The sequence below is a fragment of the Bison bison genome, unplaced genomic scaffold (genome assembly GCF_000754665.1).
Source record: "Bison bison bison isolate TAMUID 2011002044 unplaced genomic scaffold, Bison_UMD1.0 scf7180017864298, whole genome shotgun sequence".
In the NCBI taxonomy this organism is placed as follows: Eukaryota; Metazoa; Chordata; class Mammalia; order Artiodactyla; family Bovidae; genus Bison; species Bison bison.
The window spans coordinates 924,314-949,619 of record NW_011494870.1 but is presented as its reverse complement, the minus strand read 5'-3'; the positions used below and the strand labels follow the sequence as shown (position 1 = coordinate 949,619).

The following is a 25,306-nucleotide window of genomic DNA, read 5'->3' as shown; positions in this document are numbered from 1 at the left end:
CCTGGGTCGAGAAGATCTGCTGGAGAAGGGATAGGCTACCCACTCCAGCATTCTTGGGCTTCCCTTGTGGCTCAGCTGGTAAAGAATCTGCCTGCAATGCAGGAGATCTGGGTTCGATCCCCGGGTTGGTAAGATACCCTGGAGAAGGGAAAGGCTACTCACCACTCCAGTATTCTGACCTAGAGAATCCCATGGACTATCCATGGGGTCTCAAAGAATCATACATAACGCAGCAACTTTCACTTTCAACTTTATGTAGAGGATCACAGTGTACACTGTCTTCTCTATTTTATTTCTTTCACTCAACACTGTTTTAAAAAATTCATCCAGATTGCTATCTGTAGTTATATTAGGTTGGTGCAAAAGTAATTGCAGTTTTCTGCATTGTTGAAATTTGCTATTTGATGTTGGAATACATTCTAAATAAATGTGGTTATATCGATATATCGTTTTAATGTGCATTCTTACTTTATTTTTTTTGCTAATGATTTATTACTTGCTGTTTTTATTTAATACTTATTTTAGACTATGGAAATGATAACTGGCAACATTAACAACACATTTGGCCCAGGAACTGCTAACGAATGTACAGTGCAGTGGTGGTTCAAGAAGTTTATAAAGGAGCCAAGAGCCTTACACATGCGGAGTACCGTGGTCGGCCATCAGAAATTGACGATAATTGAGAGCATCATCAAAGCTGATCCTCTTACAACTACATGAGAAGTTGCTGAAGAACTCCACATCAATCATTCTATGGTCATTTGGCATTTGAAACAAATTTGAAAGGTAAAAAAGATTGATAAGTCACTCAGTCGTGTCCAATTCTTTGAGACCCCATGGCCTATACAGTCCATGGAATCCTCCAGGCCAGAATACTGGAGTGGGTAGCCTTTCCCTTCTCCAGGGGATCTTCCCAACCCAGGGATCGAACCCAGGTCTCCCACACTACAGGAGGTTTGCCAGCTGAGCCACAAGGGAAGCCTGGGTGCCTCATGAGCTGACCAGAAATTTTTAAATCATCATCATTTTAAAGTGCTATCTTCTCTTACTTAACAACAATGAACAATTTCTCAATTGTATTGTGGTATGCAACAAAAAGTGGATTGTATATAACAACCAGTGACAACCACCTCAGTGGGTGGTCCAAGAAGAAGCTCCAAAGCACTTCCCAAAGCCAAATTTTCACCAAAAAACAGTCATCGTCACTGTTTGGTGGTCTGCTGCCTGTCTGATCCATGACAGCTTTCTGATTCCTGAGGAAACCACTACATCTGAGAAGTATACTCAGTAAATCAATACGATCAATACGATACTCTGAAAATCCCAACACCTGCAGCTGGCATTGGGTTGCAATGGCAACACCTGACCTCACGTCACACAACCAAAGCTTCAAAAGTTGAATGAATTAGGCTATCAAGTTTTGCCTCATCCGCCGTATTCACCTGACCTCTTGCCAACTGACTGCCACTTCCTCAAACATCTTGACAGCTTTTTGCAGGGAAAACACTTCCACAACCAGCAGGAGGCAGAAAACGCTATTGAAGAGTTTGTTGAATCCTGAAGCATGGATTTTTATGCTACAGGAATAAGAAAACTTATTTCTTGTTAGTAAACAAGTGTTGACTGTAATGGTTCCTATTTTGATTAATAAAGATGTGCTTGAGCCTAGTTATAATGATTCACTGTCTGAAACCATAATTATGTTTGCACCAGCCTAATAGTCCATTCAATTTTACTCCTTGAAAGCTTTTCCACTGTACAAACATACATAATTTATTTAATGTTTAACTCTTACAGGACACTGTGGGTTTTTTCTGTTTGTCCTAACGCATGCGCATGAATCCTGTTGTACCGGTTATTCTGGTGCATTTACCCAAGGCGGGCGTGAGGGCTGCTGGGTTACAGGGTATTTATATACCTTCAGTTGATGGAGAGTGCTAAAGGCTTTTCAAAGTACTATTGATGTATACTTCAGTATAAGCAGGGTAGAAGATTCTCATAGTACTCCAGGTCTATAATACCTGATGCTATCAGACTCTGTCAATCTCACTAGCATGTAGTTTTTTTGGTTTTGGTTTTTTTCTCATTACTTAATGAAGTTGGGCACTTTTCCATGTTTACTGGCTATCTGGATATCCTTCTTTATGAAGTTTAAGAAAACTAGTCTTATTCTTAATTTTCCATTTCCAAATACTATACTTACATGACTACTTCTGACTAAATTTGAGGCAGTATCTGTTAACTTTCTAATTTACTAGGTAAGGATTTAGTTCCTTTACACTCTTTCCTATTTCCACACTGCTTAGTAAAGTTATGTCATTATTAGTTTTTCCACTGGTCATGATCTCTTCCACATGTAGTGATATACTTAAAAATCTATATTGCTGATCAACTATAAACTCTTTCAATGTCCCGCTTTGTAAAATGAGGACATTCGTGTCGTTTCCCCTTTTTTCTACCCCGTCTACCTTCCAAACCTAGCTTTTATATTGTCAAAGTTGAAATTTATATTCTGTTCTATGTGCAGTTAGGCTTCCCTGGTAGCTTGGACGGTAAAGCGTCTGCCTACAATGCAGGAGACCTGGGTTCGATCCCTGGGTCAGGAAGATCCCCTGGAGAAGGAAATGGCAACCCACTCCAGTATTCATGCCTGGAAAATCCCATGGACCAAGGAGTCTGGTGGGCTACAGTCCATGGGGTCACAAAGAGTCGGACACCACTGAGCAACTTCTCTTTTTCTTCTTTATGTGCAGTTAAGTTTTCTGTTATTTGAGAGTCAGTATGGAGCAATGTTTAAGAGAAGAGGCAGAAAGCCTGAACTCAAAGCCCCCATGCAACCATAAATCAGGGACAGGCTGGGCAAGTTCCTGCTCTGGCTTAGCTTCCTTTTCTGAAAAGCAGGAATGATACTAGCTAACACCAACCTCATAAGGTTATTCAGGGCATTAAATGAGTTATAGGCATTAAATGTGTTATTCAGAGCATTAAATGAGTTATATGTTAAAAACACTTAGAATATAATATATACGGAGTACATACCAGGACACGATATGTTTCAGTACATACTAAGTGAATACTAACATACTAAGTATAGTTCAGGTTAGTTATTTGTTACTACATGCAAGTTGACAATAAAAGCTGCAAACCAAGACAGTATTTCTACTATTACAATTAAATTAATATTGCCCACTGCAGACATATACTGTGTCTCTACGTATAGATTATACTTCTTATACTGTTTCCGTGTCATTACCCTTGTATAGCATGACCATATACCCTCAGATGCCTTGGGGTGTTCCAGTTTATACCTGCTGTCCTGATGTTACAGAAGTATAGTGACTCCTTACATTATTAGTGTTCTGGTTTGGACAACAAATTAGATAGGTGGTCACTGCCTCTGTGTGTCACTGAAAAGGGGGACACCTGTAATGTCAGGTTAAAGTGGATTCTTCTCTTGCTCATCAGTAGTAGTTTAAAATCTACCGTAGTTTAGGAAATTCACTGGCTATTCACTATAGGAACTCACACTTTCACTGCCAAGGACATGAGTTCAATCCCTGGTTGGGGAACTAAGATCCTGCAAGCTGAGGTGCAGCCCCCCTCCCACCCTCCAAAAAAATCTACCATAATTTAGTTCACTTCATGTTTATGTCAGTGTAGCCTTTTTTCCTCTGGAGTTCAGTTTCCTCCTCCTCCTCCTCTCCCTCCTCCCTTCCAACAGTATCTAATGCATAGTAAGTACAAGACGCCTCAATGCGTTTCTAAGCTGTCAATCACACAACTAAGGGAAGGCTCTCAAATCTATACCAGCTGACTCTGCACTGAATCCACTGTTTCCCGAATCCCCTATTACCTTCCTTCTTAGTTTATTCCCTCATTTGGCCGGATTATTTCTACAAATAACTTGTATAGCACAGGGGGTAAGCTTTTCAAATTTCTTTACGTACAAAATATCTTAGACAGCCTCCACTTATGACTGATAGTCTGGCTGGATACAAAACCCTAGGGTGAAAATTATTTGCCTGAAAAACTTTGGAGTTATCTTTCTAATGCCTTCCAGAATCCATGGTGCTGATGACAACAATGATAATGTCAGATTTTCTTTTTTTTAGGTGACCAGTATTTTTATCTCTGGAATGGATGTATCTTTTCAGTATTTTAAAATTTCATAGTGTAGAGTATCTAGGTAGAAGCTATTTTTGTTTAGCTATTTTCAGTTTGAGGCCTGAAGCTTACTTTCAGCTATGTGGAATTTTCTTGCCCTTTGACAGCTTCCCTCCACTTTTTTCTGGATCTAGAATTTTTAATAGGAACATGCTGGACCTCCTCGATGCAGCCTCTCCCAATATATCACTTCTATCACATTTTCCATTCTTTCTTTTTTATATACTGAGAAATTTCTTTAATTCCTACTGAATTTATTTCAGCAACCACATTTTCATTTCCAAGAGATTTATCTGCTTTCTGACATTCCCTTTTTAATTAACACCCTATTCTTATTTTAAAGTTTCCAGCTCCTATTTTAAGGTTCTTTAAGGACACGAATTAGGGTTTTTTCTTAAATTATTTTGTTCCCTAAATTTTCCCTGGTCCTACTAGGATTTGTTTTTACTCTTTTCCCACCTCTCTTGTTGTAAGCTTTACTCAACTACGAGGCGTATGATAGTTATTTTCTATTTAAGAATGAGAGCAAAAAGCTCCCTGGAAGTCACTGACTGACTGGCTTTTCTAATGCAGGAAAAAGTGGGTAGTGACTATAATAGGATACCCCCAGGCACTCTTTTCTAGGGTGTAAAAACTCACAACAGCTGCCCTAGTTGTCTCCAGTTTAATTTTTTCAAAATGAAATTATCTCATTTCAGGAAAGTGAGGGTGGGGCTGGGATTCAACTCTTTCAAGCACAAACTCAATGAGCTCCCCCTATTTCACTCACCTGCTTAAGTAACTTCACTCTCTCCCCCACATGCACCTCTGAGTATGGAGCTATTTCTGCAGGGGGATCACATTCCCCCTCAGCTGCAGGCGGTCCCTGGGCATATTGTAGGTGATGGTTCCCCTTGTTCTACTGCTTCAGTTTCACATTCTTCCACTTGTCTCCTGTCTTTCAAAGATATTCTGAAATCTCTTGATTGTTGGGGGTTTATATATTTAAACACTTTGATACCATCATTGTAATGTCTTGTTAAAACAAAGAAGAGCTGAAAGGGTTCTCAGAGCATCCTGGATCTATTCTGTAGTCACAGTTTATAAAACTTCTTGGTCTTTCCCAATGTCTACAACTGCTTTTAGAAATATCAATACAACACCCCGACCTACTGGTGAAGGAAACGAATACAACACATCTAAAATGACAACAAATGTGGGTTAGATGCCTAGGGTCCTGTCTTACTCTGCAACTTACCAGTAAACTGCTAATGTGCTGCAAATTGTAGGTGCTCATTTATAAGATGAAAAGGGGGTAATTCTACATGAACTACAGATTCCTCCTACTGTAATATTTCATAATGAAATTTCTCTATATTAACAGTAATTTGACCTAAAAAACTAAAATCTTTACTTTTTCTTTTAAAAATCAAACAGTAATTTCCGTTGTCCTTTAATAATGGGCTAGTTCAAAATTTATCAAGATTTCATACTAAAAGAAAATCATACTAAGTGATTTTAAAAATTGAACACAGACTTTGTAGCACAGTAACAAGGCGCCCTGAAACCATGCTTCCCTTATTTTCTACAAAGTATCGGCTCTGCATTTAAGTGGAAATAAAATTAATATATTATTTGGAAGAGTAAAAACTTCTTATGAAGATCAATTTTTCTTTTCTGTCCATACAAAGAGAAGTATGGAATGACACTGGATGTCCAGTTTATTAGGCAATATAATGGAGCTTATTGCTGTTTTATTTTTAGGAAAGGAGAATATCAATATTGAAACATTTTTTCAACTTTTCATTAAAAATGAGGCCATACACCCCTCCTATAAAAAGAACTGTCAATTTTCTCATCTGTAAAACAAGGACACTGAATCAGCTGACTACATTCATTCAGAACTCAATTCCTTCAAGTTTATCTTAAAGATTCTCCCTATATCTAATATTAAGGTTCTAAAGAAAAGCAAATATGTAACTAGTGACATGTTCTGATTGTTTATTTCTTAGAGTTCAAATGTCCACCATTCACCTTGGTCTAAGCTAAGTTCAAGGGGATAAAACGCAGACAGAAGGGGAAAACAGAAAGCTCCCACACAAGTTGTCAAGTGTTGCAGTCAGACGCAACTAATCTGTTTGAAAAATAATCTTCTCTGTATCTTTAAAGTGATAACTTTATACCTGCAATGCTTCCTGTTTCAAATTGATTTTCTCTGGCTCTTCCTGAACACTTTCTGCGGAATCATCGACCTCTTCGATTTCTGAGGAGGAAGGACTCTCTATGGTCACAGTCACAGGAAAATCTGATTGCTTTAAAAAAAGAAGACAAAATTGTATAGAAGACAACATGAACAAGATACCAAATATCCAAATATTAAAGGACATTTAACACAAGCGATCTGAGGTATCAAGTCATTACTTGTAAATGTCTCCCACTGCTCCTTAGTCTAACACAAGCAATGACAAAGTAAAATTATAGTAACTTATTTTTGCTATGTTACTGTACAGACCTCTGGTGTACATGGTTAGGATTAGTATTTGGAATTATCTGTATTATTTTATTAAGTTTCTTTCATAGAAGACAAGTAAGGAGCCAGGGTAAACATTTTTTCTCAGATCACCTTTATACTGCAAACTAGAAATTTATTCTTCACCATCAGACACAAGTAGTCTGGAAGAAAATGTAGTTTTTAGGAGGACAATTCATCAGTAAGGGGACTGGTAAAGAATCAGAAGAATAATTAGAAAGTCAACATATCTAAACTGTGAATAATAAACAGAATTTTTTTAAAAATTAGTCACTCCAGTATTTTTGCCTGGAGAATCCCATGGACGGAGAAACCTGGTAGGCTGCAGTCCATGGGGTCACTAAGAGTCGGACACAACTGAGCGACTTCACTTTCACGCATTGGAGAAGGAAACGGCAACCCACTCCAATGTTCTTGCCTGGAGAATCCCAGGGACAGAGGAGCCTGGTGGGCTGCTGTCTATGCAGTTGCACAGAGTCGGACACAACTGACGCGACTTAGCAGTAGCAGTGGCAGCAGTCACATATACATACACAATTAAAACTGACCTATCAAAACTTTCATTTTCTCATCATCCTTCAGTCAAAACTAGTGTAATTATAATTCAATTCTCCTATTGAGCTTCACTGCCACTGGAATGTTGTTCAATAAGACACTTCCATTTAAAAACCGACCTGGTCACAACCCCATAAAAGTCTATAAGTCAAAACGATGTGTGTTAGTTTTATATAACTGTGCAGAAGACAACTCACTAGGATATCATTCTGACAAGCCCTGCAGGAGAGGAAACTCCCATTGGTAGAATGAGGCATGCACTCCTCTACCAGACATCCAGGGGCAGGACTGACACCCAAGGTGCTCTTCTTTTAATTTCAGCAGAGCAACTACACAGTCTCCTAAGACCACTGGCAGGATTAGCTTGCTCCAAGGCCATGAGGCTGTAAAAGAAGGCAAGTGTGCAGCCTTGGTGAGGAAGAAGGAACGCTCAGAGAGCAGAGGTTTGGGATATGTCGCTTCATATTGGCTTGAAAATCAGGAACTTGTACAGACAGCCCCCAAACAACATTTTCTGAAAACACATGAACACTCTTGGGTATGACAGCTCCACGTAAGGAGTTAGAAATTGCAATCAAGTTCGTTCTACTGGGTAACCACTGACTTGCGGACTGGAGAACCCACTTCCTTGTTTACAGACATAACCACAAGGTTCCCAGTGTGCCATATCCATACAACTACACAGAGGCAATGGGAGAATGACGAGACAGGTTTTAAATGGGTTTATTTCAGAGAGGGAACTGTTTTTTTGTAAGGCTCTGTTCAATTTAAAAAGTAAAGAGTATGATCTCCCACCCTTCCCAATTCAACCCCCTGTATACAATAAATGTAATAACCACATACCTGCAACTGATTACACACATCACGAGCTTTGATTAATGGAAAACCCCTAAAAAGATATTAACAAAATGAAGTTGTATCTTGATGTACACACATCACCAGTTAATTGCATTTAATATAAGTTTTTAGTATCATGTACAATATCCACATAGAATTGTATGTAAAAATAAGTCAGCTCAAAACAAGGACCTGGAAGGCCTCTGCTATGAAAAAAAGTGAACAGAATTTAGCAGACCCGCTTTGTGACAACTCTATGAACTGCTGAGAGGCACCTTTGGCTCCTACATTCAGGGTGGTTGAGATTTCAGTCTACCTTCTTAACTGGTGGTACGAATCATTCTCTAATTTACAACTCCTTGTGGTGAGGATGGGCCTGAGATTAATAAATGTCTTAAGAAGAAGATATGAATACACAAAGCTCTTAAACTAAAGTGCAAAGACTGGGAATTCAATATTATAGTTTATGCTTTAAGAACCTATATTACCATTTGCAAAAGTAGTCAGTTGTCCAATGGGGATTATAAATATCAACTAAATGTGAGCAATTGAACAGGTATTTTACATAGTAATTAATTACTTCAAGTACTATTTAAAATCAATTCTCTATGTTTTCTTAAGCAATTGTTAACACTAAATTTCATCAATGTGCTCAGATGCTCAGTTCTGTCTGACTCACTGTGATCCTACAGACTCTAGCCCACCAAGCTCCTCTGTCCATGGGATTTTTCAGGCAAGAATACTGGAGTGGGTTGCCATTTCCTCCTTCAGGGGATCTTCCCAACCCAGGGACCAAACCCACGTTTCCTGTGTCTCCTGCATTGCCAGGTGGATTCTTTACCACTAGCGTCATTCTAATTTCATGAATATTACCAAATAAGTCACTTGAAAATAACCTAGAGCAATTTATTTCATCTCGCAAGCCTAGAGCTATAGTTGAAAAATTTTACTCACAGCCCTATGACAAAATTACTATGAACTTATCCCTTGGATAAGTAATCAGCTAAAGCTAGTTAAGTCTAGTTTGACAAACTAAATCTGATTTACTGAATTAAGCTGGTTGATTTAGATTAGTTCTAATCCATATTTCTCATCCATTCTGCATTAAACCATTCCCAAGCCTAAAATGTCTTTTTTCCCATTCCTACAGATCCAAATGTCTCTTCTGTACTGTAGGGCTTGACTCAACTACACCTGCCTTTACTGAAACTTTTCTCATTGCACGATTGGAGAGAATTTTAGTCTCCTCAGGACACCCATGGGGTTACCTCTGTTGTGACACTTGAGAAACAACTTCAAACTCCCAATTATTTTTTGTTTTTCTTTCTTAGAGGACTCATTAGGCAGAAGCCATGTGTGAGTTATCTTTCTTTCTCTATAGAAACCACCAGAGGCCTCCCACATAATAGAAGCTCCAAAATAAAGAATTCTAAATGACTAAAAGACAGCGAATGAAAATGCTCTACCTGTTCCTTTTTGCACGTTCTGCAGTACGCCATGGGAGGAAACCAGACACACCAGGCGGCAGAGGTTCAGGAGCATAAGAATCTTTACCAGTGGAGTGCTTCTTTCCATTACTTACAGGTTTCTTTGTGGCCAATCCTATGTTTGAGAAATCATGAAAAGAAGGAATCAAATGCACTAGCAGCCTACAGAGCAACTATCACATGCGTACACACTGAAAGGAATAAAACAGGCGCTTTACAATGACGTCAAGGCCATTAAAAACAGGATCGTTTTGTAAAAATGTTTTACATAGGCCAGCAATTTTTAAAAATGTAAGTCCACTACAGTAACAAGTTATTTTAACTAAAACAAAAGTACTGAGGTATGCAGAACACGCAAAAATAAATTTTTAAAAAATCCCAAAGAATGATACATTTTATGTATCATGCAGAGACACTCAATCTGAATCTTAGAACACCTTTGGCATTTCTGAATCCCAAGAATAGAGAAACATAAATACACCCATGACTTCTGCCAAATAAAATCTTTGGGATTAGACCAAAATTTCATTTTAAGATTAATTTTTCTATGTAAAAACAAATAAAAGTTATGACTGTATACAAGTTACCAGGTGGTAGATGAGTCAATGTTACCCTCCTATAAGTCTGTTGACCTTCACTGTTCATTTGATTTCATATAGAAAACACACAAAAAAAGTGAAACCCACTGGATGAAAGAGTGAAATGCGGAGACTTACCCTACACTTCAGTACTAAAGAGTCAAGTATTTTTATAAGAAATATTTGGTAGCAAAAAAGAGACTTACAAGCTAATATTTTCTTTAGAACAAAAAAATTCACATTTAAATGTTTAATTTGAACATTACTGAAAACAAACATCATAGTTAAAATGATTGTATTTATTTTTCAAACCTACTGTACTTTAGTAGCATTAGGATGGTGTGTAAAATAAGAGTGTATGTGGTGATACAGGACAAATGTTTCATTAGTGTAGCTTACTGATAACCACCACATGATCCTGTGTGATTTCTTTGGATAAATTTACATGCCTCAAAATACAGAGGGGCTCAGTTCATTCTGTGCTATTTTGTTTTTTAACTTAATTACATTCAAGAAAAAAAGTCTATATGCACGTGGTTTGTATGTGTACACCTTTACTTGCAGAAAGTAATGCAAATATATTTGTAATTAAAATTTTAAAAATTACATTTGTCTCTTTAGGAGATAAAAACATTTCTGATAAAAGCCCCCATCTTTTTAAGGCATACATAATTAATTGTAGATGGGACACAGTTCACACAGCTATTTAACTCCTATACTCACCTGGATCTACCTACATAGCCAGACATTGATTTGGCTTACCTCTATGTCTCCAAATAACTGAAGCAAATACAAAAGAAAAAAAAAAGCCCAAGAAATAAAATAAAATTACTCTTAAAATAGCTCAGTGAGCTTGCAAACATCAGTTACATTTCCACTTTGTTTAATCATGCTAAATTTAAAAAAATTTGTTTTATTCTCATTCCATGATGCCCTATTCTATACCACCACATACTAATGTTACAGAATTTCTAAGATGTTTTATATATACATGTTTTATTTACCTATATTTATATTTCTAATATTATAGCAAGTCAAATTAGCTATTTTAAGAATACTTTATACATGATATAAACTTTTAATAATAGTATATAATTAGTGTGATATAAAAATCTTAATTTCTTTTTATATACCATTTGATTGATTACTAAACTATTACTGTCTTAAAGTAACAATTGGCAGACAAATCATAAGCTATTTTTGATTTAATAAACACTTTGGACAACTTCTATTTAATACATTATTCTCTAAGCAAGCTGATTAATGGGGAATCAAAATCATACATCTTTTAGTAGGAAAAAAAAAAGAAGTTGTATTTCTGAAGATGCTTATAATAGCTTATTTCAGGTTATTTCCAATTTTTCACAAATTTCAATTGCAAAATACTAGAAGTAATCATCAACCAGGAAATATTGTCAAAATAACAAACCTTTTATGAAATGTAAACAGAAGTAACCAACAGAAGTTGGTTAATATTAACATCTCTTTAAATTCATTTATAATTTCTATATTCTATAAATTCTCATAATACATATCAAGGCAATTATAGTCCTATTAATAATATCTATGTGGTTAATACTGGCTGTTTTAATTTCAGCACAATGGAAAACATAAGGGCTATAAGTTCTAGTAGCATTAAAAAAAAAGTTACCAATTCTAATAGTAGCTTTTCCTTTCCGACTACCTCCCAAAATTATGGTTCTCTTTTTCTGTCTAGCAGCTTTGGATGGTTCCTTCACTGGTTCCTTCACCGATGGAGAAGTTATCCATTGGTACTGAGAAAGAAATAATAAATATGCCATTTAAGTTACAGATAATTTATGAAGGTTTGATTTTAATTGGAAATTAAAATATTTTAAGTTAATAAAAGGTTTCTGACAGCATTTCTGGGAACCTGAATTAAAGAATTACACAATATTTTCAAAAACAGAAAAGCCACTTGATTTGACTAAAAACTTAGTTTAAGATGGCCGAAAGTATCCTTATAATTTTTTTTAAGAAAGAAAGACATTAAAGTGAAATTCTTTCTAGAAGACTAAAACATGTTGTACCTCTGACTTGGCACTTCTTCCATTCTGGAGAACTTTTTTGATAATGGCTTTCATCACAGAATGATCTAAAGTAAAATAAATTGAAATGAGAGTATTTATTTCCCAATGAGTGGCTATGTCCATTTAAAAACAAAAGCCAACGAATTACTGCTTTTCCCATAAAATTAAATATGAAATCTACATTATATAATATATACCAATTTTTCCCTTTGTATATTCTAATTTCTTCCTCAAAACCTAAGATGCCATCTTGCAGACTGACCCCAGTGGCTACTATTTGGGTAGCAGCAAAGGTCAAATTTAAACACTTCGCATCTAAAGTGGCATTGGGTACCTTTGAATAGAAAGCAGAGTCTGAGAACTGTCCAGACACTCAGATACCTCAAAGGTATCTAAAATATCAAACCAAAGTCTCGATATTCCCTCAAAAGCTGCTCCTCCCATCAGCCCCCTTCAAAGTGGTACCATTCAGTTGTGCACATAATCATCAAGGACTTGACTCTGTTAATACCTCCTTCATACCCCACATCTAATCCATCTGCAAAGCTTGTTAGCTACACCCTCATAATACAATCTGAATTCAATGGCTTTTCACTTGCTCCAAACTTCCAAGCTAAGCTAAGCCATAAACATCTCTCATTTGGATCACTGAGACAGTCTCCTAACTGGTCTCCCTGTTTGTCTTTGCCCCAGCCCCCCAAGTCTATTCGCTATGCCAGGGTCATCTTATTGAGACATTATTTAGATCATGCCTTTTTCCAGTTTAAAACACTCTACTCTTTTAGAATAATCCATCTGGTCCCATCACTTCATGGGAAATAGATGGGGAAACAGTGGAAACAGTGTCAGACTTTATTTTGAGGGGCTCCAAAATCACTGCAGATGGTGACTGCAGCCATGAAATTAAAAGACGCTTACTCCTTGGAAGGAAAGTTAAGACCAACCTAGATGGCATATTCAAAAGCAGAGACATTACTTTGCCAACAAAGGTCCGTCTAGTCAAGGCTCTGGTTTTTCCAGTGGTCATGTATGGAGGTGAGAGTTGGACTGTGAAGAAAGCTGAGCACAGAAGAATTGATGCTTTTGAACTGTGGTGTTGGAGAAGACTCTTGAGAGTCGCTTGGACTGCAAGGAGATCCAACCAGTCCATCCGAAAGGAGATCAGTCCTGGGTGTTCTTTAGAAGGACTGATGCTGAAGCTGAAACTCCGGTATTTTGGCCACCTCATGCGAAGAGTTGACTCATTGGAAAAGACTCTGATGCTGGGAGGGATTGGGGGCAGGAGGAGAAGGGGACGACAGAGGATGAGAAGGGGACGACAGAGGATGGCATCACTGACTCGATGGACGTGAGTCTGAGTGATCTCTGGGAGTTGGTGATGGACAGGGAGGTCTGGCGTGCTGCAATTCATGGGGTCGCAAAGAGTCGGACACGACTAAGCAAATGAACTGAACTGAACTGAACTGATGTCTTTACCCTGGCCTTCCTGACTTTACAAGATCAGGCCCCGGCTAGTTCCTTGACCTCATGGCATACCACACTCTTCCTCACTCAGTGCTCTGGCTATGTTGGCCTCCGTGCTTTTCCTTAAATATTCCACCCACCTACATGCTTGCATCCTCGTTGTCCCCTTGTCCTGAAATGTGCTTTCCCCAGATCTTCCATGGCTTGCTCCTCTCTTCATTCAGGTCTCCACTCAAACATTACTTCTCTGGTAAAGTTGTCCCCTAGAAAGCATATTCAATGTAGGCCTACCTGCCCTCCTCACTCCCTTTACATTAAGATATGTTTTTACTTCCTACTATCTAAAACTATACTCCTCATCTGTTTACTCATTTCTACCTGAACTCCTTCAGTAGAATGTAAGCTCCATGAGGGCAAGACCTTGTCTGTCTGGTTCAGGGCTTTATCTCTGGTTTAGTGCCGAAACCCGTATCTGGTACACAAAAGGTATTAAAAAATTTTACTTGTTAAACTGACAAAGGAATAAAGCACTTGTTCCAAGAATTGCACAAGAAGGAAATAAGGTGCTTGGCAGAAGCAAGATTACCTAGGTTCACCTTCAGAGTAGAGGCAAGAATGATTTACAAGTATAATTCACTTTAATTAGTAAATTATCTGCTGAAAACATAAGGGAAATGCAACATTTGGAAAGTGCAGCTGACCTTGAACAACACAGGTCTGAACTTTGTGGATCCAGTTACACAGATTTTTTTCAGTAAATATATACTACTGTTCTATTTGATCCAAGGTTGGTTGAATCCACAGAGGCAGAATCACTGACTGTAAAGTTATACCCAGATTTTCAACTGTGTGCGGGTCAGCACCAGTAACCCCAAGTTGTTCAAGGGTCAACTGTGTAGTTAAACACGTTAGTTTTTTTAAATCGTCAATACATTAAAAAGTGCTTTTGTTTTGCTATTTAATCAATTAAAAAAAAAGTGACCACATACCAACAAGTGGATTTTTTCTTATATCCAGAACAACCAGAGTTCTATTGGTTTCAAGGGCTTTTAGTAAAGCATTTGCTCCTTCATTGGTGAGGCCACACTGCTGCAGGTCAAGTGCTTTTGGTGAAAGACAAAAAGGTCACTTGCTAACTCTATACAGATTAAACACATAGACAATTCTCATTTTCCCACATGTGGAAAAGTCCTGCATAAAAGCAGTCATAGCAGGTTTGTAATTTGGGGTACTGAAAAAAAACATAAAAATATATGCACACACACATCCAATTTAAAAACCTCTTCTTGGATGTACAATGATTACCCTGCATTTAGTACCAATAAATCATCCAGCATATTTTATAATTACAGAACTGAAGAATAAATTGCATATAACCTCTGAGCACAAAACAAAACAAAATGAATCTCAGTTCATAATGAACAAGGGTAGTGGAAGTGAAAGTTGCTCGGTCATGTCTAACTCTTTGTGACCCTATGGACTATAAGTCCATGGAATTCTCCAGGCCAGCATCCTGGAGTGGGTAGCCTTTCCCTTCTCCAGGGGATCTTCCCAACCCAGGGATCGAACCCAGGTCTCCCACATTGCAGGCAGATTCTTTACCAGCTGAGCCACAAGGGAAGCCCAAGAATACTTGAGTGGGTAGCCTATCCCTCCTCCAGCAGATCTTCCTGACCCAGGAATTGAACCAGGGTCTCCTGCACTGCAGGTGGATCCTTTACCAACTGAGCTGTCAGGGAGGGCAAGGGCAGTAGTGGCACTGTAAATCTCACAAGCAAAAACTGGTGTAGCTCAGAAACTGCACTGCATTCTATTCATCATCATCTTGAGTTCCAAATCACTCTTGAAACTGGTTAAAAGGGGAGAACAAAGTAGAAAAAGTATAATAACTGCTTTAGAATAAAAAAGACAAAGAAGTCTAAGAGGATACAAATAATAACAAATTCAAAGAATATGTGAATAGAAAATACATGCCAAAAACCTATCATGAAAGGATGTTGGTCAACAACACTTTCTGTAAAAGGTCAGACAAAATCCAGGACAAATGATCATGAATTCTAATAGCTCTGGGGCTGAACAACCTATTCCTTTAAACCAAAGTTATCATCAGTACAAAAGCATAGGTATTAAAAAATACTAAATGAAAGGAAACTATCATCAGTCTTTTTCTAAAGTGCTATATGTCCCTGGGTTGGGAAGATCCCCTAGAGGAGGAAATTCAACCCACTTCAGTATTCTTACCAGGAAAATCCCATGGACAGAGGAGCTTGAAGGGCTTCAGTCCGTGGGGTCGCAAAGAGTCAGACACGACTGAGCAACGGACCACAGCATATATACTATTACATTAAAATAACTGGAGTCTTTCAAAACCCCATGACACACAGAAATAGCAAGGTCAGACATGTGGGTCTGACAGGATATGATGCAATCCTTACAAACTCTTACAACAGACAAATGGACACAGGGTATAATTAACCAACTAGCCGAATTAATACAAACAGTCCCGAAATCTCACTAGTAAATCAAATGAATACAAACTAAAATAAAATGTGATTATTCACCTATCAGATTAGGTCATCATGTAATAAAAGCTTTCAGAATCAGTACGCCCTTTTGATTCATCAACTCTCTAAGAATTTAACCAAAAGAAATAATCAGAGATATAAACCAGGATGTGTATGAGAACTGTAACTGAAAAATGGGACACAGCTTATATACAAGAGTGAATAAGCTATGTGACGTATTTATATAAGGGAACACTGAACAGTCACTAAAAATGATGCTATAGATGTAAATTATTGACTTGTTAGGATGCTCATACTTTATTAACTGAAAAAAGTCACATAAAAAAGGGAGAGGTCTTCATTTTTGTAGTTTTACAGATTTTAAAAGTGCTGTAAGCCAGTGTTTGTGAGGGTTAAGCTACAAATTGGCACAACATTTCTGAATGGCAGTTTGGCAATGTGTACCCAAAGTATTAAAAATATCTCACACTTAGTCATTTCACTTTTAGTAACTTATTCTACAGAAGTAATCCTGACGGACACAGAGATGTATATACAACGTGTTCACATTGTTTCTGATAGGGAAAAGCAAATTGTCTAAATCTAATTGCAAAGAATTGATTAAACTACAGGACATCAATATGATGGAATACTACATGATACATCATTAAGTGAAAAAAATAGGAATATGCAATAGCAAGTATACTACAGTCTACTTTTGTAATCCCTAAGTGTATAAATACATTTATAGAAAGAAAAAAAAAAAAAGAGACTGAACATATATACACCAAAATGAATGGTGATTATGCCTGGGCATTAAGATTACAAGTAATTGCTCTCCTGTTACTCTGTATTTTCCATAAAGAATATATGCAACTCAGAGAAAGTTTAAAAGTAAAATAAAAGCTATTGAAAAAAAATGAAATTAAAAAAATTAAAATCGTATGGCAACAGTATCATGCCCAAAGCTAAGCACATCTAGTATGAAAAATTCAATATATTCAAGTTTAGAATTTACCTCTAAGCCATAAATCCTCACTAAGAGATTCGGCAAAACCACTTGCACCAAGGTCCCCAATGAGCGTGTTGCAGTTCAGAGTGATGCGCCTCAAACCAGCCATGCAGTCGAGATCGGGTCTCCTGTAACGAAGACTCTCGGCCCAGGTTTCTTCATGCCTTCTGATGGTCTGATACTTCACAGGTTGAATGGGAGGAAAGTAAGTCACTTGAATGAACAAACAGCATATGCCTACTGAGTACAGCTTATTATGTCAGAGATTTATACACATGTACGTGCCAAGCATATATGACAGGAGAAGTTAAACAGTCAATTCTGCTTTAGGGATTCAGTGACCCAGATTTAAGTCTGTCAGTGATCAGACTCTAGCCACTGGATGACTGTTTTTCATTAGCTATATAAAGTTTGACAATTCATTTACAGTCTATGAATTTTATTTCCCTTATTTGCCAACCCAGGGAATTAGTTCTAAATTCCGTCATTGCTGAGGCTCTAAATTTTATCATTCTGTCTTCCAGTGGTCTCCAAACACTTGACTGGGCACCCTCTAAGAAAAAATTTTAATATGCATCTTATTTATTAACAAGTTACATACATGAAGTTCTATACATATAATTTGTGTACACTGTAAATGACACAGATATTTTTTAAATGATACAAAAGTAAATGGGTTCTAATATCTTCTTCTAACTTCTAAGGTATTACTTTAAAAACTATATTTACAAAATGGATCTCACATACTACTTCAGGTATACACACCAACTTTAAAGGCCTGGACTATGCAAACTCAGTTTGATGTGCCTTGATGTGCCGAGAATTTGACATTTAACCACTAGCATTATCTTAAAGACATTCATTTCTTTATATACATAAAATAAATTTTGTTAACAAGGAACTCTGACTTTAAAGGAAAAAATCTTATTACATTTTTGAACAAGACTCAAAGTTCCTCTGATACTCTAAAAGAAAAATCATTAGTGTCATTTTTCTATTAACAATAACTACACAGTGCTTATTATGTGCCAGGCACTATTTATCCAAATGAGTTCATTTAAACTTCATAACAAAGCACAGAGGTTAAGCAATTTGCCCATGGTCATCAGCTATGAAACTGGGAGAGATGAAATCTAAACCTAGGACATTTGGCTTCAGCACACAAGCTCGCCACCATTTTCTATCCCAGGGATCAATGGATTTGCCCTGTATAGGTGCAAAACATTTTTAAATGTTTATAATTGAAATTAAAAAATTTTCAGCTTTATGGGCCATACAGTTTCTGAGGCAACTACTTATCACCATGGGTGTAGGGTGAAAGTAGCCTTAGTTACCATGCAAACAGTGGGTGTGGCGATGTTCCACAAAGCTTTCTTTATAAAACCAGGGGACGGGCTGGATTTGGCCCCCCAGCCATAGTTCACCTATCCTTGATTTGCACCATCAAAGCATTAAAAAGGCTTCATGTCAAATTATTAAATAATTTTAGGCCTAAACACAGTAAATATAACCACTATAAAGTTGTTAAGGCAGTATTTCTAAAACTATATTTAGAGAGCTCTGAAGTAGTAATTTTTATTAGTTTATAGACTATAGCAGCTAATAAACACTTCATTTATTTAAGTCTTGAAGACTATAATGACACAGTTTCTTCACAGTATTACAATAAATGTTTTCAATAACTAAAAAGACATAAAAGTATTTAAATATTATTATGTAGTATATATTAAATGTCTTATTTCTAAGATTAAGTGGACTATCTTTACTAAATGGAAGAATCTCAAACTGAAAACTGGTCATATTCTTTCAACAAAACTAAAGCTGCACTCACACGTATCAAAAGACAAAAATCACTGCCATTTGTATCAAAAAATTAATGTGCTTCAGTCACATATGTTTTCATGAAAGTTTAAACATGAAATCACCTTTAAGATCTTGGCCATGTGATCTGCTCCCTGCCATGTCAGATTACACCCCGTGAAGTTGATTGTCTTAAGAGTGACAGAGTTCTTTATACCTTGACAAACAACTAAAAGAAAAAACAAAACAAAAAAAGAAAACCACACACACAATAAGATGAAGAGCCTATACATTGGTCAAACTTGACTTATTTGCTTTTCTTGAGTCAATTGGAGGTTTATAGCTAGATTCTTAAAATCACTGTTGCCAATCTTCCCCAATAGGTAACTGACTGATAGGTGCATTCTAAAATAAGTCATAACGAAGTGCTAAAGTGTTCCAGTTTACAGCAATAGTTTAATTCTGCTGCTGCTGCTGCTAAGTCGCTTCAGCCATGTCCAACTCTGTGTGACCCCATAGACGGCAGCCCACCAAGCTCCCCCGTCCCTGGGATTCTCCAGGCAAGAACACTGGAGTGGGTTGCCAGTTTAATTCTACTTAGATACTAAAACTGAATACACTGAGTACTGAAAACTTTATTCCTCACCACTCAGTTAAGTATTATATACCTTTTAAGACACACGGGAAAAAAGAAAAACCTAAAATGCATAAGACTCTTACTTTTATTTCCAATGATATATCCCAATTTTCAATCAACAATTTAAATGTCAACTATAAACTCAGAATCTTATTAGGTACTATGCAATATAATACAGTAATATAAGATAGACGATCTCAAACTCTGTTCCCTGAAATTGAAATGCAGCCCACCTTAGCCCTCCAGGCCAGTACTGGGCACAGTGAACACCCACGGATGCTTAAGGACCCCAGCAGTCACCTTCTTTGTGATTACTTCCATGATACACCCCTGCCAACACTACTGAGTTTGCTCGCCTTTTAAACGCTCTTACAGTACTTTGAATATATCTCCTACTTTAACACATTCCGCAGTGCATTATAATTATTACTGAAGATGGATGTTTTAGCCATTTAAAGATACAGATTTTTTTATGCTCTTGACATCTTGCTATTTCCCTTCCCATAATATTTCTTAAAGAGAAACCACAAAAATATAAACAAACACAAAAAACAGAAAATACAAAATGTGTGGTTTGGGGCTTAATGCAAACTGAAGTAAAAGTAGTGCTCAGAGTACCCAGCATGACAGACTTCCGTGGTACAAATGAGAACGGACCACGGTACGAGCAGATACGGGAAACAATCCAGCCGGGGACAGCACCAAGGAAAGGTACACAGGACTCAACGTGGTGTGCAGTGAATCACAAGACCAGTCTGATGGGAAGACTCAAGACTGACACTCACTTTCTAAACCTCCATCTCCAATCGGACAATTCGCAAGAGACAGGTGCACCAGAGTGGCCGATTTATTCAATCCCTTTAATGAGGAAAAAAAGTTCAAAATTTTATTGGTTTAGTTTCCCCCCAAAGCAACTATCAAACGTTGGCAGGACTCGCTGAAGGCTTACCTTTGTCAACATCGTTAAGTCTCTCTCTCTCAGAACTAGCCCGTTTAGCTCCAGGTTCCTTAGCGCACCTGACGCACTTAAACAGCATTTAAGAGCTTTACACAACTGGAAGGTCACGTCTTTATTTCTTATCGCAGGAACACGACTTCTGTAAACTTTATTCCTGTCAGAAGCTAAAGCAAAACTATTGTAAAATGAGTGACTTCAACCATACATTTTATCATCATTAAAAAGCATCCACTCTGGGCTAAGGATTAGAAAAGACTCCTGCCCTTTAAACCCTCTTTATGGATGGACATATGTAAACTCAAAACTTTAACCACATGAGATAAAGAAAGATAATCTATATGTACAGAGGTTCCTATGGAAGCAAAAAGTTATATCTAAGTGATGGCTTCATGATCACCCTGAAGCTGAATCTAGAAAGATGACACTACTTAGAGTTGGACAGGGAGGTGGATTAACTGCAGAGAGCACCCTTGTGAAGACATTCAAACCGGACACCTGCTGGGCACTGTAAATACTGCAGGTCGGGATGATAAAAGGCCAGGGGTGCAAGTGGGAGAAGAAACAAATTAAAATAGAGATGTTGTCACTCCACTCCAGTCTCAGGCCACCACTGAGCTGCTTTCTGCCACTATAGATTAGTTTATTTTCTGGAGTTTTATAGATGAAACTATACAGTAGGTAGTTTTTTTTTTTTCTCCTGGTCTGTCTTTTCTCACTCAGAGTAATTATTCTGAGAAACCTGTATGCAGGTCAAGAAGCAACAGTTAGAACTGGACATGGAACAATGAACTGGTTTAAAATTGGTAAAGGCATACATCAAGGTTGTATATTGTCACCATGCTTATTTAACTTATACACAGACTACATCACACTAAATGCCAGGATGGATGAAGCTCAAGCTGGAATCAAGACTACCGGGAGAAATATCAATAACCTCAGATATGCAGATGATACCACCCTTATGGCAGAAAGCAAGGAGGAACTAAAGAGTCTCTTGATGAAGGTGAAAGAGGAGAGTGAAAATGCTGGCTTAAAACTCAATGGCATCAGGTCCCATCACTTCATGGCGAATAAATAGAGAAGCAATGGAAATAGCGACAGACTTCATTTTCTTGGGCTCCAAAAACACTTAGGATGATGACTACAGCCATGAAATTAAAAGATGCTTGCTCCTTGGAAGAAAAACTATGACAAAGTTAGATAGTGTATTAAAAAGAAGAGACATTACTCTGCTGACAAAGGTCTGTCTAGTCGAAGCTATAGTTTTCCAGTATTCATGTATGGATGTGAGAGTTGGACCATAAAGAAGGCTAAATGCCAAAGAATTAATGCTTTTGAACTGTGGTCTTGGAGAAGACTCTTGAGAGTCCCTTGGACTGCAAGGAGGTCAAACCAGTCAATCCTAACGGAAATCAGTTCTGAATATTCATTGGAAGGACTGATGCTGAAGCTTGGCCATCTGATATGAAGAGCCGACTCATGGAAAAGACCCTGATGCTGGGAAAGATTGAAGGCAGGAGGAGAAGGGGACGACAGAGGATGAGACGGTTGGATGGCATCACTGACTCAATGGACAGGAGTTTGGGCAAACTCCAGGAGATAGCGAAGGACAGGGAAGCCTGGCAAGCTGCAGTCCATGGGGTCGTAAAGAGTAGGACATGACTGAGCGACTGAACAACAACAATTATTCAGGCTGTTGTGGATAGCTCATTCCTCTTAATTGCTGGGTGGTATTTTGTTGTAAGGACGTGCTACAATTTAAAAACCTAGTGATGGACACTTAAGTTGTTTCCACCTTGGGGCTACTGAAAATAAAACTGCTCTGAACATATGAATATTAAAAAAATAAAATAATAGAGATGTTGGCTGAAGCAAGTCTGGGAGACAGTATGGCTTTTATACCATAGGTCTGGGGCTACGCTGGCTCAATAAGGGTGCCACTGCTGATTAGAAAAAGGAGCCCCGCTGCTGAAGGACCAGTTAGATAAAGGGAATGATTAGAAAAAGAATCCTCCCTCAGGGCCAAAGAGCCCCATGAGGCTTGGCAGAGCACAGTTCAGATTTCATCCCTCTGTGCAAAACACAAGCTGTGCAACTAACATGCAATAATCCTGTGTGGGAAAGCTATTGCAAGCATTGTTTTAAACATATCTTTTTATTTTAGAACATCACTCAAGCTGAGTAGGCAGATGGACTTAGAGAACTAAGCCCAAGTGTAGCAAAACCACCTAAGTGCTTCTGCAATAGTCCAGGCAAAATGTAATAATATGGATGAAGAAGCAAATTTAGGAAGAGGCCAAAAGCTAGACCCACTGGATGCAAGACATAAAGAAAGTTCAGTGAAGGAACTATAAGAGAATGCTTTCTGCCATATATTTTTCTTATATTCAATGCAAAATATTAGGGAAAATTAAGTACAGTGGCCTTTAAGGTTCCTTTCAGCTGTAATTTCTTTTGATTTCTAAGTTATTACTCTGGTTAAGTAAGTACCTTCAGAGGTAAGGAAAAGTTCCTACACCTGAATGGGATGCAGAGAATAATCTGACTTCCTTTCACCAGGGGATGAGCTGAGCTGTCCTTGGAGAAGAGTTAACAGATGGTGTGAACCCCAGATCCTAGAAAAGGGCCAGGTACATGATAAGCATTCAAGTTTTTAAAAACAAATCATTTCCTCTCCTAGATCTACACACATCTCCTCTGCCAGCTACTTTCTCTCATTCATAAACATTCTCAGATGTGTCCACTTAAAAAACATCTCAGAACTATAACTCATTGGATCTTCTTTGTGCATAACCTCATGCCTTCAAACACCTGTCCTCCCCAAAACCCAGATCTATACCTTGGGCCCAGACCTGTTTACCAGTTGGCTCTAAAGCACTGAAGATGAAGTAACATCCTCTCCCCATCCCCACTCCCTTCCTACTGTGCTCTGTATCTCTCAGAAAGATGTGGCTTTTCACCCAAGCTTGCTGCCTTCCTTTATCTAACTGGTCACTAGGTCCCACCCATTCTGAATCACTGATCTCTAAAATCCAGTCCAACCATTTATAACTTAATTTGGACCCTTAGATTCAATTCATCTGCATCCAATTAACTGCCTTTCACATGGAGATCAGAGTGAGTTTCTAAATCAAAAGTCCATCTCATTGTTCTCAGTGTTTCCCACAGACTTCAGCATAAACAACCAACCTTCTGACAGGACAAACAAAGCCCCTTTCTGTCTGGCCCCACGATATTTCCAGTATCAACTCTCATCTCTTTCCCAAACCCTGAGTTCCACTCCGGTACATTAGTTTTGCCATATTTTCTTATATTTCTCAACCTCTGACACAAACTGCTCCCTCCTGCCACCCCAGAAGCTTCTACATATCCTTAGAGAGGATGGTACCGCCTCCAAGAAGCCTACTCTGAACCTTTTCTTCCAAGATTCTGTGCTTTGCACAGGGGAAAGGTGGAGGGGAAGGATAAATTTGGAGCCTGACATTAACCTATGGTGCTGCTGCTAAGTCGCTTCAGTCGTGTCCAATTATATATAAAATAGATAACCAACAAGAACCTACTGTATAGCACAGAAAACTCTACTTGATAACCTGTATGGGAAAAGAATCTGAGAAAGAATGGAGATATATATATATATATATGTATAACTGATCATTTTACTGTATACTTGAAACTACAATAACACTGTAAATCAATTATATGCCAATATAAAATAAAAAATTCAATTTAAAAAATCCTATGCTCTGTAACTCCAGAACTCACTCTTTCAGAGTACTGACTACAGCGCTTGTATCTACCTGCTGCCTGGTAGAAGGGGAGATCACCCAGGGCAGGAGATGACTGAACTCATTCATGTGCAAGGGTACTTTACACACATAACCTGCCTAAATCTAAGAACCCATGGAAAAAGTGGTTTTTAATGTCATTTTACAAGTGTGGAGATTGCAGTTGAAAAGTAACCTGCCCAGGAAACAGACAGTATAAGCTCTGGAATTCAAACCCTAAGCTCTCTTCACATTTGTGCTCTTTCCACTATGTGATACAACTTTTTTTTTCTCTCTCTTTTCTGAGTCCTGTCTCAATCAAAAGGAAATGAAGCTGGGATGTATCAACTTCCTAATCTCTTTGTTCTGTACAAAGCAAAGTTATTCAATAGACCAGGTAACATCTGTCGAACAATTAACAATGCTCCAAACTGTGCATTAACAGAAGTGAATCCTGCAACCACCACAGACACGTGAAGCCCACGTAAACAGATGAACACAAAGATCCTTAAGGCACTCGACCAGGGTCGCGGAGCCTGCAGAGTCCTAGGCCGCATGCCCCATCTCCTGTACACACAAGGGGCCCTGGGCACCCTTCCAGTACCCAGGCTCCACCTTGCACCATCTAAAACTCCGCCTCGCAGCGCGGATGGGGGGCCCTGAAAGACGGAACTACAAACCTGTTTCGCCAAGCCACGGCTGGAAGAAGCTCTTGATGCAAATCAAGGGCAGATCTTTATCATTCTTGAGGGTGCTCAGAAGCGGCGCCCAGTCGGCCACGCGGAGGCGGTCGGCGTTGAAGTCCAACACGCCCTCCCGCAGACAAGCGCGCACTGCGGGCAGCGGCACGGAGTCCTGCAGCGCGCACAGGTACTCATAGTGCGAGAAGAAGTCGGCCGCGCTGTCGCGGCGCAGCTTCACCGAGTCGATCATGGCCCGAGCGCGGCCGCGGGGGACGCAGGCTGCGGACACTATGCCCGCACCCC

The 25,306-nt window shown here is 38.4% G+C and overlaps 1 protein-coding gene across 2 annotated transcripts in view; it reads right to left on the bottom strand.

Moving 5' to 3' along the window:
- CEP78 (centrosomal protein 78kDa) overlaps positions 1–25,300 on the bottom strand; it is a 35,169-nt gene extending 9,869 nt beyond the window's left edge. For both annotated transcript variants that reach the window (XM_010851138.1, XM_010851139.1), the window contains exons 1-11: positions 25,001–25,300; positions 20,548–20,720; positions 20,384–20,456; positions 19,087–19,190; positions 17,168–17,342; positions 14,635–14,748; positions 12,182–12,246; positions 11,782–11,905; positions 9,532–9,667; positions 8,072–8,117; positions 6,327–6,455 (exon numbers count right to left, since the gene is read on the bottom strand). In XM_010851138.1, coding sequence (XP_010849440.1) covers positions 6,327–6,455; positions 8,072–8,117; positions 9,532–9,667; positions 11,782–11,905; positions 12,182–12,246; positions 14,635–14,748; positions 17,168–17,342; positions 19,087–19,190; positions 20,384–20,456; positions 20,548–20,720; positions 25,001–25,253 — 1,392 coding nt within the window. In that variant the 5' untranslated portion in view covers positions 25,254–25,300. The remainder of the gene's footprint in view (positions 1–6,326; positions 6,456–8,071; positions 8,118–9,531; positions 9,668–11,781; positions 11,906–12,181; positions 12,247–14,634; positions 14,749–17,167; positions 17,343–19,086; positions 19,191–20,383; positions 20,457–20,547; positions 20,721–25,000) is intronic.
- Positions 25,301–25,306: the final 6 nt, after the last annotated feature.